Source organism: Uranotaenia lowii, chromosome 2 (assembly GCF_029784155.1).
Source record: "Uranotaenia lowii strain MFRU-FL chromosome 2, ASM2978415v1, whole genome shotgun sequence".
In the NCBI taxonomy this organism is placed as follows: Eukaryota; Metazoa; Arthropoda; class Insecta; order Diptera; family Culicidae; genus Uranotaenia; species Uranotaenia lowii.
The window spans coordinates 200,355,315-200,368,265 of record NC_073692.1 but is presented as its reverse complement, the minus strand read 5'-3'; the positions used below and the strand labels follow the sequence as shown (position 1 = coordinate 200,368,265).

Below are 12,951 nucleotides of genomic sequence, written 5' to 3'. Positions count from 1 at the left end.
AATAGTGCCTATAATTCAATGGGTAAAGTTCTAACGAAATGAATATCATTTATTCAAACGTGCAACGAGTGTGTGTCAGCTGTCACTTATATCGAATAACTTTTGATCCTTTACTCTTCGATTAAGATATACCTACTTAACACGGAATAGCAAATTAGCAACGCAACGTAGCACATTAATCTTCTTTTTTCCTTATAACAAGAGGTTTTGACAAACCAGATGGTGACGTTTTCTAGCCAATATATAAAAATAATTATACATTCTCTTAACAATTAACTAAGGTCTATAAGTAAATTATGAGGTTCACTTCGAAAACAATGTGTTAGTATACTCTAGTGCACTCCTTGTTTCAATGGTAGTTAGAATTTGGTTAGCTATAGTAGAACACCAATAATGGATCGATTCTTGAAACCCAACTATTGGATCAATGCAGCGAGGAAAAAACTTGTCCCTGACAATGATTATTTCAAACTACTGGATATCATTGGAATATTTGGAGGTAGGTGAAGTTCTACATTTTGATTCAACTAAAAACAAATTGACAGCTTAACCTCTTTTGGCGAAAGTACTTTCAGCCGTACACTTTTCCTGAAACTTTGTGAATATGTTCACTGTATGAAATTACTTGTTTTTAAAAGTTCAATGAGATTTCTTCCCCGAAAACAGTTTTTGACACTTGTGCTCTCTAGACCGTTGCCTGACTTTTTGCTCCCATATATTTTTTCAAAGCCTTTTGGGTCACCAAGCATCAGTGTAAAATTTCAGATGATTTGGTTGATTCCAGAGTTAGCGCAACGCGTTTCAATTTTGTATGGGAATTTGTATGGTAGAAGAAATTTTTGCACATTAAATCATCCAGAAAATTCTTTAATTTTTAGTTTGAACTATTCTTAAGCTTCATTTTTTGCTAACATGACAAGCAGCTAAGCCTTTCATGAAAAAAGTTATACACCCTTATTCTCGTTTTCGATCGAATGACATTCGATCGAAAGTTTCCCCTATTCGTATTCTTGTTTTCGTTCGAACGTATTAGAACAGTTCGATTTTTCGAACATCGTTCGTCTAGTTCGTTCGAACGAATTTTTGCATTCTCGTTTTCGATCGAAAGTATTTTTCCTTCCGCACGGCAAACGCAAGTTTAATGCTGCGAACCGCGAACGTTTTCATGCAGATATCTTGTATAGTTTCATAGTTGAAGCATCATTAGGAGGAAAAAAATGAAACTTTAAACTCACCAAGGGAAAATTCCGATCCAGAACGAATTGAGCCAACTGTTATGGAAACTTTTGATAACGGATAAGCCTAGGGGTGGGGTTTATAGGGTGCTTAAAAGTTTTGAATTCTCCGCGATATATTTCCCTTATTCTTAACTTGAAAATAACACTATTTAAAGGATTCAGATTTGCATGTAAATTATTTATTACGCATAATCATAAATTTTAATATCGTGATCGTGATCAGCGTCGAGTTCCGATATTTGAGTTTTCTGAGACGGAACAGCTCTTCGCAGGACCGATAGCGGGAGCGCCTTTATTATTTCTGAATGGCATCACGGGTAACTTTTTGTGATCGGAGACCAACTACGCCACAGAAACAGCCAGCCTTGGTTCAAACGGTGTTTGTTGCTGCTGCTGACGATGGCATTTTGCCGGGCTAGTTTCGTTGCCGGGATCAGCTCCAGCCACTGTTGACACTCTAGTTTGGGTTTGATTACATTCCAGAAACCGCCCCGCCAAATCACCGCACATTTTACTAAAAATCACCATCCAGAACACCTAGAATTGGCTTCTTGAAACACGAAATCGAATATTTACCGTCGCTGGCCAATAAAAAAATGTAAACAAGAGAGTGAAAAAAATATAAATTGGAATTTTACGTCAACAACTATCATTTTTATACAGCAGGGCTGCCTAAAAATTTCGAAGTTCATCTGGTAACACCAACATCGAACGTATTGCATTCGAACGAAAACAAGAATAGCTTTTTCGAATTCGATCGAAAGTATCCGTTCGAACGAATGGCAGATACGCCGTAAACCAGAATAAGGGTGATAACCATGTTGTACGTCTCGGTGGTCGAGTGGTTAGCGTAGTAAGACGGTAATCGCTATGTCCACTGATGGCATGGGTTCGATTCCCATCTCGGTACTGGATGTTAAATGTTAATCTTAAGTTGTCCACGTCATTTATTCAGTCTGTAAAGCCTAAATCGGCTAAGACGGTGTATGTCTTTTAAAATAAAAAGTCTGAATCCATTGAAAAGTATTTAAAAATGGCCGACTTGGCTTGCTAGAGCTTTTAATAATTTCATGAAATGTTTTTGCAAAGGTTATATAAATCAATAAATTCTCTGGCTATGCAACGCAGTTTTTAAGATTTTTTATTTCCAACCTACGGTTACACAGCATTCAAACAAGCAGTCAAAACACAGAAATTAAAAATAATAATTTTGAAAAAAAAATTGTTTAACATCAAATATCTTTTCTGGTGTAAAAGTTAGGTTTGTGCTTTGTTCACATGTACTGCAAGAATCAAGGAATATTTTTCATCCAAGGTTATATTTTTTGGAACTTTCAGTACATTTCTGGCGATTTTTGAATGAAAAATTTGTTTTCTCATACAAATTTCCATACATAATTAAAATTCGTTGCGCTAATTCAGGACTGGATGGATTGCTTCTAAAAATTGTATTGCTATTTCTAACAGCAAAAACAACCAAAAAAAGTTATGGGAGGTGTAAAAATTCAAGAATTTGAAAATTCCATACAAAGCTTGCAGCGGTCTAGTGAACACGCTTGTCAAATTTTGGAGATCGAACTTTACATACATATATGCTATCTCAAAAACCATTTAAAAGGTCGCCACAAAATTTTGCACATGTGAACATTACATTACTAGGTAGTATCACTGAAAATTCCATAAGTTTTCATTCCTGGATTCAAAAGTTAGTGACCAAGAAAATTCTGCATTTCAATTATTTTACCCAAAAAAATTAATTGAAAAAATGCCTTTATGCATCTTGTATGCTACATTTAGATTGAGTTTTCTTAATTGTCCGGATATTTAATAAAAAATTTGGATAAGTCCGATCTGGCCCTGTTGTCCGTATTCGGTTGAAAAAAGCCTGGATTTGTTCCGGAGTTTTTCACATAATGAGCAAAATCAAACAGAAATTTCCAATTGCGTTATCATATTTTTTTTTTAAATTTTTGAGTCCAAATGCAAAATATTTTAATCAAGATTATAACAATAAACAAGAACGTTTTTTCGAAATTAAAATGCCTGGTATTTGTCCGGTTTTTAGATATTATAGCCCGGATTTGGCAACAAGATACTTAGCTTAAAACCAGTCAATTTAGAGTAATTTTATACCTTGTGATGACATCAAGGCCGTACAAAACAGGGAGATATTTTCACCGTAGTAAAAGGGAAATTACTTACTCTCGAAAGGTGTTCAAAAATATGTGTTAACAAGCAAGTCCACAATTTGGATCGCCTCCAGTGGAATTTAGTCTTAAATAACCCTTGGCTTGAGACATTTCATTATACGTTTCGAATAGAAACTTATTTTTATTTGCAAATCAAATGTATTGATACTCAAAACCTGACATACAAAACCCTACCTCGTCTTCAGAAAGGGCTAATTAAACGAGAACCGAGTTTGAAACGAACCATTTTAACCAAATTAACTTCTCGAATGCCTACTAATTTTCTGCATCAACAAGTTGGAAGCCATGTAACAGGCATTCACCTCTCACGATGGTCAACAGAATTTCCAAAAAAAAATCTTAATCTAACCTCTCTACTTCATTACTTAAACTTTCGATTTAAAAAATCGTTTTTTCCATTACAAATGGTATGTTGATATGAAGTATTCTTCAAGAAACCAATTTTACTTACTCAAGTTTCATTAAAAAAAGGTTTTGATTAATTACACAAGGCCACAAAATTTACATTTTTCTGAGGTGCAATAAATCTAGAAGGTAATTTTGACTAATTTGGGTGCCCTGAATCTAAATATTTAATTTTTTTATCAGCTTTTGTTATTGAAATACATCAAAGAATGCACAAATGCAGTGCCTGTTTGGAGGTGGATAGAAAAAGTCATTAGAGAAAAATTCAAAATATCTGTACAATCTGTTGAAGATATTCTTTCGTGGAAAATACAGCCTGAAAACCAATGTCAAAAAACTGTGCTATGGTTAGTCGCTAGGGGAATGAGCTTTAATTTAGGAAGAGTAGGCAATTTATAAATTTTAAAAGACGCCTGAACGAATACAAATGGAATCATAGGGTTGTATTGAAGAAACATTTTGGAAAATATGTAAACCTTTGTAACTTTTATATAACTTTATTTTATAAAAAAAAAAAACTAGTGAAGTTAGGTTAAAATCATTAAAAAAATTTCTGCAGTTTTTTTTTGAAAACTTTAAAACAAAAACTAACATTTTAAAATAAAAGTTTTAAATCAGCTATCAAATTTCCTCAAGACTTCATTTTTTTTTTGGATTCTACGAAAAAAATCATGGAGTTTCATTATTGTTTATTTTTCATCATTCAATGAATTTTCAAAAAAGTTTTGAACCATATTGAATTTTAGATATTTTTCAAAGCATAAATCTAAACGTTTTATAGGATTCAACATTTTTTTGTAAATTTAAATTTTTTTAAACTTTTTGCAGTAATGTCATAAACGCTCATTAGCAATTTTGAAAACTGTTGAATGTAACTTTTTTTGATCATGCATCATCATTATCCAAAAATTATTACCTAATGGAATAAAGTTTGTAGATTTGTTAGTTAATCAGTTATCATTGATTGATTTCACTTAAACCTGATACATTTTAAAATTCCATACCATCAACGCTAAAATCTACCAAATCAATCACTAAAACATAAGCACGAAAATGCAGTTCCCTTGAGTTATCAATTAAATTATATGAATAAGTAATTATTTCAGTTATACCTGATAATTGGAAAACAAATCCTTCCAAAATGGTGAAAAAAACTCATATATTTCATCTTCAAATTTTGTTTTAATTTTCAGCAATTTACCGAATTTTATAGTACAGTTGTCGTTTTGAATTTTCAAATAAATTAACCGAATTTAAAAGTCAAGCTATATAAATTTTAAGAAATATTTTTTATAAATTTGTGTTTGTTTTTCAATTTTGTACTTCTGTGTTCTGAAAACATTTACCTTTAAATCTAAATTTTTAATAAGAAAAACATAGTTTATACCGTCAACATGCAACAGCTGGGTTAGATGCAACATTTATATAACACCACACTGAATAAATTTTTAATTTAATGTATTGTAATAAAGTCATCTTTTAATGATAACAAAATGATGATGACATAATTCCTCGCATCTTAAGCTAGCAATTTTAAGTTTTTTTTTATTTTTATATCAAATCTGAAAAATCAAGCAATAAAGGTACAAATTTAAACATTTTTCGATGCCGTAAAATACTTTACCCACCTACAAATTATTACCTACACCCATATTACCCATATTACCCATATTACCTACAAACTTTTTACTGGTTTCCTCATGCAATATATGTAAATATGTAAACATATTTTTAAAACAATCACTCAATTTTTTTTAAATAAATTTTTTTGTAATTCAGTTAGGTTTCTGGGAGAAAATGAAACAAAATGCAAATCAAAGAAACACCTTGTAAATTTCGTGTCCATGTTCACGAATAAGAAAGTTTTTCATCACGCGTTTGTAAACATTGGAATTTCATTCATCCACACATTTATATTTATGATTTCAGCTTGTAGAGTTTTTCGTAGTATTATTGAACCCCTTAAAATTAGTTTTTAGTGACCAAAATATTACTGCAATTGGTGTTTTCATGCGTAATCTTTACGGCATCGCAAATATATTAAAAACTATAAATTTTCATACGTGATCATAAGATTTTTCATTAGAAACAAAGTGTGCAAGTTACCCCTTTTTCTAAGAAGGGTGAAAACCGCATGTTTTTAGAAAATCAAAAATAACTGAAGAAACCAATAATTTTTCTAACTACGCCAATTTTATGTCCCATTATCCTTAAAACATTTGATGCATAAGGGGTGGGATTAACCCTTTCCTTCCCACAAGGTTTTTTACGTTTTAATAATAGAAATATTGATTTACAGCTGAAGTTCTTGAACAAAAGATGCATAATTTAAGCCTACTTTAATGATCCATTTGATAAATTTGGGTTTTGAAGTGGATCATATGTGCTCCATTGGGAAGATAACACATAGGGTGCAAATGAAAAACAGGAAATAATTGCAAAACAACATGGAACTTCATCACTACCTTGATCACAAACTAAAACGATCCTTGTGGAGTTTCGGGAAGCAACAATTCCAATTTTTTAATACGTTTTAGACTGTATTAAAATATTTCTGAAAGTTAACAATAGTTTAGAATATATCTTATCGGATACTAATTTAAATTGCTTACGTTTAATGCTTCTCTTAGTTAAACTCCTGGATTCGATCTACAACTCTACTGCGTGACCTTCCCAACCTCCAAACACGACTTTGTATCAATTACAGCACTATCAGAGAACCTGTTATGATGATCACTTTTTGAATACGTTTTTATAATATTTTTAACATTACGAATTCACCTTAGACCAGCGATGGTCGTTCCGGATTAACATCAATTATAGTTTTCTGTTAGTCGTGCCTACGTGCCTTTTAGAACAACTGTGAATTTTAATATTGTGTTTTAATTTAAAGGTCACACTTAGCAATAGTTATCTTCCAGTTAACTTACTGTTTCCAAATGCTTATGTAGCGAACTAAACATAATATTCTCAGAAACTTTGATTCTTAGATTGATCTTTGATTTATTACTTGTTACAAATGGCGCAAACTTCAAATGTATAGCTTCTAATTTTCTACCTCCTATGATTATTATTATTATTTTACGTGCGGCATTTTCGAACATTATTGATGTTAATTTACCGAAATGTCATAAAACTGCTGTTGAGTTTCGCTGAGATGAGACGTGTCGACTCCTAGTCGTGACAATCCTATTTGATAAAAAAACTTCTTTGGTATACCCATCCCTCGAAAGTCTATTTATTGAAATATTTGAACTTTTCATTTTTGCCTTGAACAATTGGCCGCCATGACACTTTGCGCAAGGAAAACAACTTTTACAAATATTTCGAGACATGGGGTCATTTAAGCAGATGAAATAACTATCCTGAAGCGATTTTGTTTGTTGACGAAATGATTTTCTTGAGTATTGATAAGAAGCTTCACAAGAAGAAAAGTACGTTTTGTTCCCAGTGTATCACCAGTGATCCACTTTACTTACTCAAAAATTTATATGTTTTAGTTGGAATCTAAGCAAACCATCATTTGATTCTGCTTGCATAAGCAACCTTCTGCACGTCAGTAATTTTATTTGAAGGAAATCATAAAAACTTGTCAAGTTATTGAACAACAAATGACGACTTGATTTAAATTCGAAAAAAATCCGACTTTTTTGCAGGTTTTGATCTGCCAAGCAAAACCTAGCGAACCGATTTTCTTCAAATTTCGAGCGATGATCCTTCACTCATATCTACACATTCGGTGAAAAAATGGTGTTGATCTAAAGCGCCCAGTTCAAATGCGAGCAGTGCAAAGTTGTGGATCACCTGTGCTACCATGGGAAGGAGAGGGTTAACTGTGAATATAAGTTTTTTAGAAGCAATTGAAGTTGAAAATTGATGCGTCCCGTGAGTAAGTTTATCGGTTTTGTTGGTTCCCGGAGATCTTCGAGAAGCGTGGATGCGGTTCTGGAAGTGGCTCCACTTTACTGGATCCGGTACTGAAAAAAATAAAAGTATATGAATGTTACTCTTAGTAAAATTTGTAAAATAAAATGAATTATATAAATATAGAAAGTTTTTAATTTTTTTAAGAGATCAGAAAATTCCCTTGTTGAATCATATTAACAATTGATCAGTGATTTTATAATTTACATTATTTTTATTTTACACGTTGCAAAATTTTACAACATTTTTAATTTTACACGTTGCAATTTGACTGGCATGTAATTTCTAACTAGCACTGAAAATTCCGTCATATATGATGCTTCTTTTTATTTACATCACATATGATGTGATTTTACAGATTTTTTTCGTAGTGTGTAACTAAGATGAGTTGAGTTGATTAAGTTGTTTAAAAAGACGTTTTGTACGCTTGAAAGGCAATTTGTATTCTATTCGTACAATTTGAATCTCCTCTAGTTTTAATTTAGGTTACGCGATAATTATAATTTATATTACTTTATTGAAAATCAACTGATAGCATTAAAGATAATTTCTAATTTCAATTTCTGGCTAATGAAATCTATTTGATTTGTTTCAGGTATTATTTTCAACCCAACCAACCAAATCGAGCGGATTCTGTGGAGACTTAATCGATTCTTGATTGTATATCAATACTGCTACACAATATTCATTCTATTGGCAACGACTAAAGATGAAAACTTTCTCATGGTTTTCATTATCCGCACCATCATGCTCATGACTTTCACCAGATGTTTGATAAGCAATGTTCAATGGCGTTATCACATTGCTGCTATCACTGAAACCAGATCCTTCATCAACGGTCGGCGTAGCCATTCAGGCGATCAAGCTTTCGATGATAGGATTCGCAGCTCGTTTCAAAAATCCTCTCACATTGTTTTTCTGGCAGTTCTGGCTATGAGCATAGGTGATCAAATAGTACTGTTTTTGCCAAATTCCTATCAGGATCTTGTCCTGGGATACTACGACCTAACGATCCTTTTCGGCTCTAACACTGCCAGATTGTTACAGTCCGGTATGACATTTATGCATACGATCATCTGGATCAGCATGTATTTTTCGTGCACGGTAGCTTTCACAACCTTACTTACTGGACTGCGTACGGAGCTGGAAATAATTGCCCATGGTTTTGAAGAAATCCATTCCAGAGTAATGGCTGATCTTCGGCCCAAGGAATCCCATTCGGCAGTTATAGCTCCTGAAGAAATTTCACAATTTTTGAAATATTTTAAGAATCACTTACAACCACTTGTGAATCATCAAATGGAAGTGACCAGGTATATATTTTTTCTTATGCGATTGAGTTATTATAATTGAGAAATGCCGTTTCAGGGCGTTCCAGAACTTGCAACAACCCATCAGCAACATATTTTTTGTGGTTTACTACAACGACGTCATAGTTATTGGATCGCTGATGTTCAGTATCGTTACGATTGGAATGTCTCCACTGAGTTGGATTTTCTCGTCCGCGTCTCTGGCGTTTCTGATGGAATGCTACTGGTGGTGCAGCGTTGTCGATTCCTTCAATGATGTCGTATGAAATCAATTTTTTTTTTCATTCGTTCTACGGCCATTAACTCATTTCTCTTTTCAGTATGAAAATATTGCCCTGCATTCCTTCGAACTATGTGCCAAGCTACCGTTCGATGAAAGCTGTCGGAAGGACTACATCAAGCTTCGTTCATCACTTCGCATAATTCATCAGCAGGCTTTCAGTGAAACTGTCCTTTCATGTGGAGGAGTATTTCGCATCAATACTGGAGTTTTTGTGGAACTGGTCAACTTTACCTACTCGATGCTCACTTTCTTACTTAATATGCAGTAAATGTTAACGATATATTTTATAACAACGGAATTTTCTATAAGTTTAGTTGAATATTTCTAAAATTGTTTGGCATGAAAAATTTGTATGAATAGAGATCGTATATTGCATCATTTATATAGAAAAATACAATGTTTAAAACACCAAATACTTAATAAGCATGTGAAACGCACCTTCATTGTTATAAGCAAAGAAATAAAATGTTTGTTATGTAGATACAGCACGGTAGCACAAAGAGTTTAGTTTTTTTAAGATAAAAGAAATTCTTAAGTTGACAAACGGAATTAAAAATAATGATAAATGTTGCATCTTAAAGAAGAAGATTGACTCAATTGAAGGGTATACGGATCAAAAAGTGTCAACTGAAAGTATTTTTCTTAACCATTTATATAAAAAACCTGAACACCCCTCATTGTGTAGGTGTATGTAGAATGATACTTATGATAAGTTGGGAATAGCGTCTACAATCGAAACAGAAAATTGAAAAAATTGATTATACAAAATTGGCAAGATTGACAAAAAAATGAAAAAAAAATAACAAAATTGACAAAAAAATTACAAGATTGACAAATATGATAAAACTGATAAAAATGACAGAAATGACAAAAATGACAAAAAAAGATAGAAATGACAAAAATGACGTAAATATAAATCAATAATATCATCAAAATGCATTAAAATATTATGTGTGCGCTCGATAATAGTGAAGTTGCTGTTTGAATCACGGATCACTTTTTTTGCAAGCCAAACATGAAATTTCTTGGTTACTAGCTCAACCCAATTTTGTTTTTGTTTTGTTTTGTTGGTAATCCACCATGGGTGCACGGATTCACCGCAGTTTCTGCCAAAGTATGGGTTCACTTACATTCCTTAGATTATTAGGTTCGACAAATCTCCAATGCAGCGCGCCACCATACCCGGACCCCATGGCTTCGTATGAACTGTTATGTGGTGAATGTATTGCGTGTGTTGATGTAGGTATATTTTGGAAGAACGAATCAATCAGGTGGGCTAGTTTACTTACAGGTATTCCGGCATCCGTGTATATACCTGGCCAGCTGGCAACTGATTGAACATTCCAATTATATAGTCAGTTATATAATGAAACACATCTTACCTGTCGGCCCGCTTAAGGGATTCGAACCCAAAAATTTTTCTTGCCGATACCGGGAATCGAACCCAGTACGCCTGGCGTACCAATACCAGACTCGCGCCAGCCTATCCACTAGACCACATCGGCGCTGTTGGTTACTACACACTACGAAAAAAATCTGTAATATCACATCACATGTGATGTAAATAAAAAGAAGCATCATATATGACGGAATTTTCAGTGCTAGTTGGAAATTACACGCCAGTAAAATTTTCCAACGTGTAAAATAAAAGTGATGTAAAATTTTGCAACGTGTTAAATCAAAATGATGTAAATTATAAAATCACTGAATACTGGAATAAAAACTTTCCAATTGGAAATTGTTTTATTTGATTAATCGTTAATATGATTCAATAATGGAATTTTCTCATTTCCTAATAAAAAATAAAATCTTTCTTTAATTAATATAATTAATTTTATTAAACGGCAAAATTTTTTTATCTCACAAATTTTGTTTGTTTTTAGGAGTTACATCCATACTTCTATTTTCTTCCCCGAAGTACCGGATCCTAAATTTAATAACGTGGAGCCACTTCCAGATTCGAATCAAAGATCTCCAGCAACCAGCAAGATCGATTAACTCACTCGCGGGAAAACTGCTTCAATAAAATATTATATATGGTGCACGACTTGACTTAACACTTTGTTGACATTTGTGTGTGCCTGTTTTTGACAGTCTGTATTTTTACATGACATTAACGCGTTCAGTGTTTTAAAATATTCATTGAATATTAATTCAATGTCCTATAACATTCCATGTCGTGTAATTTTAAGAAATTTCTATTTCAGTGCTGTTAAGAATTCTGTGTGACCAGAAAAAAGTTGTAAAATTACATCACATACACCCAAAATTCAGCCTCTGTGCCAATGGCGTGTAGTCAATTTCATAGCATCATTGGTACAAGAAGATAACGCGACTGGCACTGATTCGATTTGCGCCCACCGGCATTAACCTCCCAGTGCAACCGAATTGCGTATGTCTGAATGCAACAAAATAAAAACGTTTTCGCGTCCCTCCCCATCGCATCACAAGCCGAAGAAGGATGGAAATAAATACCGGCCAACACCAGGCAGCCGGCGAACCGAGCACTGTGCGTGTGAATGTAGCAAAAGCAACAACAAAAACATCCTTCTAATTCAATCCAACGGCAAACAACCACGGCTAAGCTGTGCGTGTGTATGTAGCAAAAGCAACAACAAAAACATTCCTTCAATTCACCGGCAAACAAAACCGGCCAAGCTGCCCGGCTTTAGCAGCTGTGTACATGTAGCGTGTGTATGTAATAGCAGGCAGTAAGCAAAGCACAGTTCTCATTCAATGGGTTTCCCGTTCCTTCACTCCCGTTCCCTTTCCCGTTTCCATCTTAAGACAAAAGAATGCATTGAAAGGAGACCAAACGCCGGGAAGCCGCCGTTGTACGTTTTTTTTGTGATTGATCGGTAACAGAAAGCCTGTGATAAATATACCTCGTCCTGCATGAAGCTCGAATAGTACACTGATTAGATGTCGGACTGGCAAGACGATACAATTGGTGATTTGAGTTCGATTCTCACTACAGCGCTGTGATTTTAATTTTTATTTTTTTGTTTCTGGGATGAATTATCCAATAGGAAGGAAATCCCATAAAATGTTTTTCTTGTTTCGCTTGAATGTAGTGGTCATCATTTTGGTTGGGAGCCGAGTCCTTATGCCAGTTACGGTTTTTCCAGGCGGCGGAAACTTTACACGATTTGTCTATGTATCGTGTGACCAACATCTTTTAAATATGTGCTCGTGAATCTCGTTTTTAAGCTTTTTTTCCTCAGATTTAAGCTTTTTTTGCCTTGAGAGCATTGGAGACGAAAGCTTAAATCTGAGGAAAAAAGCTTAAATCTGTCAAAACGAGGGGAAATAAAGGAGAAATCTGAGAGATGTGCTCCATACGGTTTGAATAGCGTTGCCGCCGCCTGGGTTTTTCAAACATACCGTCTTCGGCACAGTGCACATTTCAGCGCATTATCGGCACAGAGATTTGCTAAATAGGCATTGGATTTTTGCAACCTCTTCTATGGGTGTATGATGTAAATAAAAAAAAACATCACATATGACGGAATTTTCAGTGCGAGTTGAATATTACACGCCTGTAAACATCTACAGGCGTGTGGAATTTGAAAGACATGTAA

The 12,951-nt window shown here is 33.9% G+C and overlaps 1 protein-coding gene across 1 annotated transcript; it reads left to right on the top strand.

Annotated features, from left to right (window-relative positions):
- The first annotated feature begins 393 nt into the window (after positions 1–393).
- On the top strand, positions 394–9,638 carry LOC129742257 (uncharacterized). Its single transcript, XM_055734133.1, has 4 exons — positions 394–499; positions 8,373–9,090; positions 9,146–9,347; positions 9,408–9,638. Exons 1-4 carry the CDS (start codon positions 394–396, stop codon positions 9,636–9,638), a joined length of 1,257 nt encoding a protein of 418 aa, XP_055590108.1.
- Positions 9,639–12,951: the final 3,313 nt, after the last annotated feature.

What these genes read in the sequence shown, in the direction of transcription:
- LOC129742257 (XM_055734133.1), top strand. Translation starts at nt 394, where the DNA reads ATGGATCGATTCTTGAAACCCAACTATTGGATCAATGCAGCGAGGAAA. An exon ending in TATCATTGGAATATTTGGAG is followed by an intron (nt 500 to 8,372) that starts GTAGGTGAAGTT and finishes GATTTGTTTCAG; the next exon opens with GTATTATTTTCAACCCAACC. An exon ending in TCGATTCCTTCAATGATGTC is followed by an intron (nt 9,348 to 9,407) that starts GTATGAAATCAA and finishes TTCTCTTTTCAG; the next exon opens with TATGAAAATATTGCCCTGCA.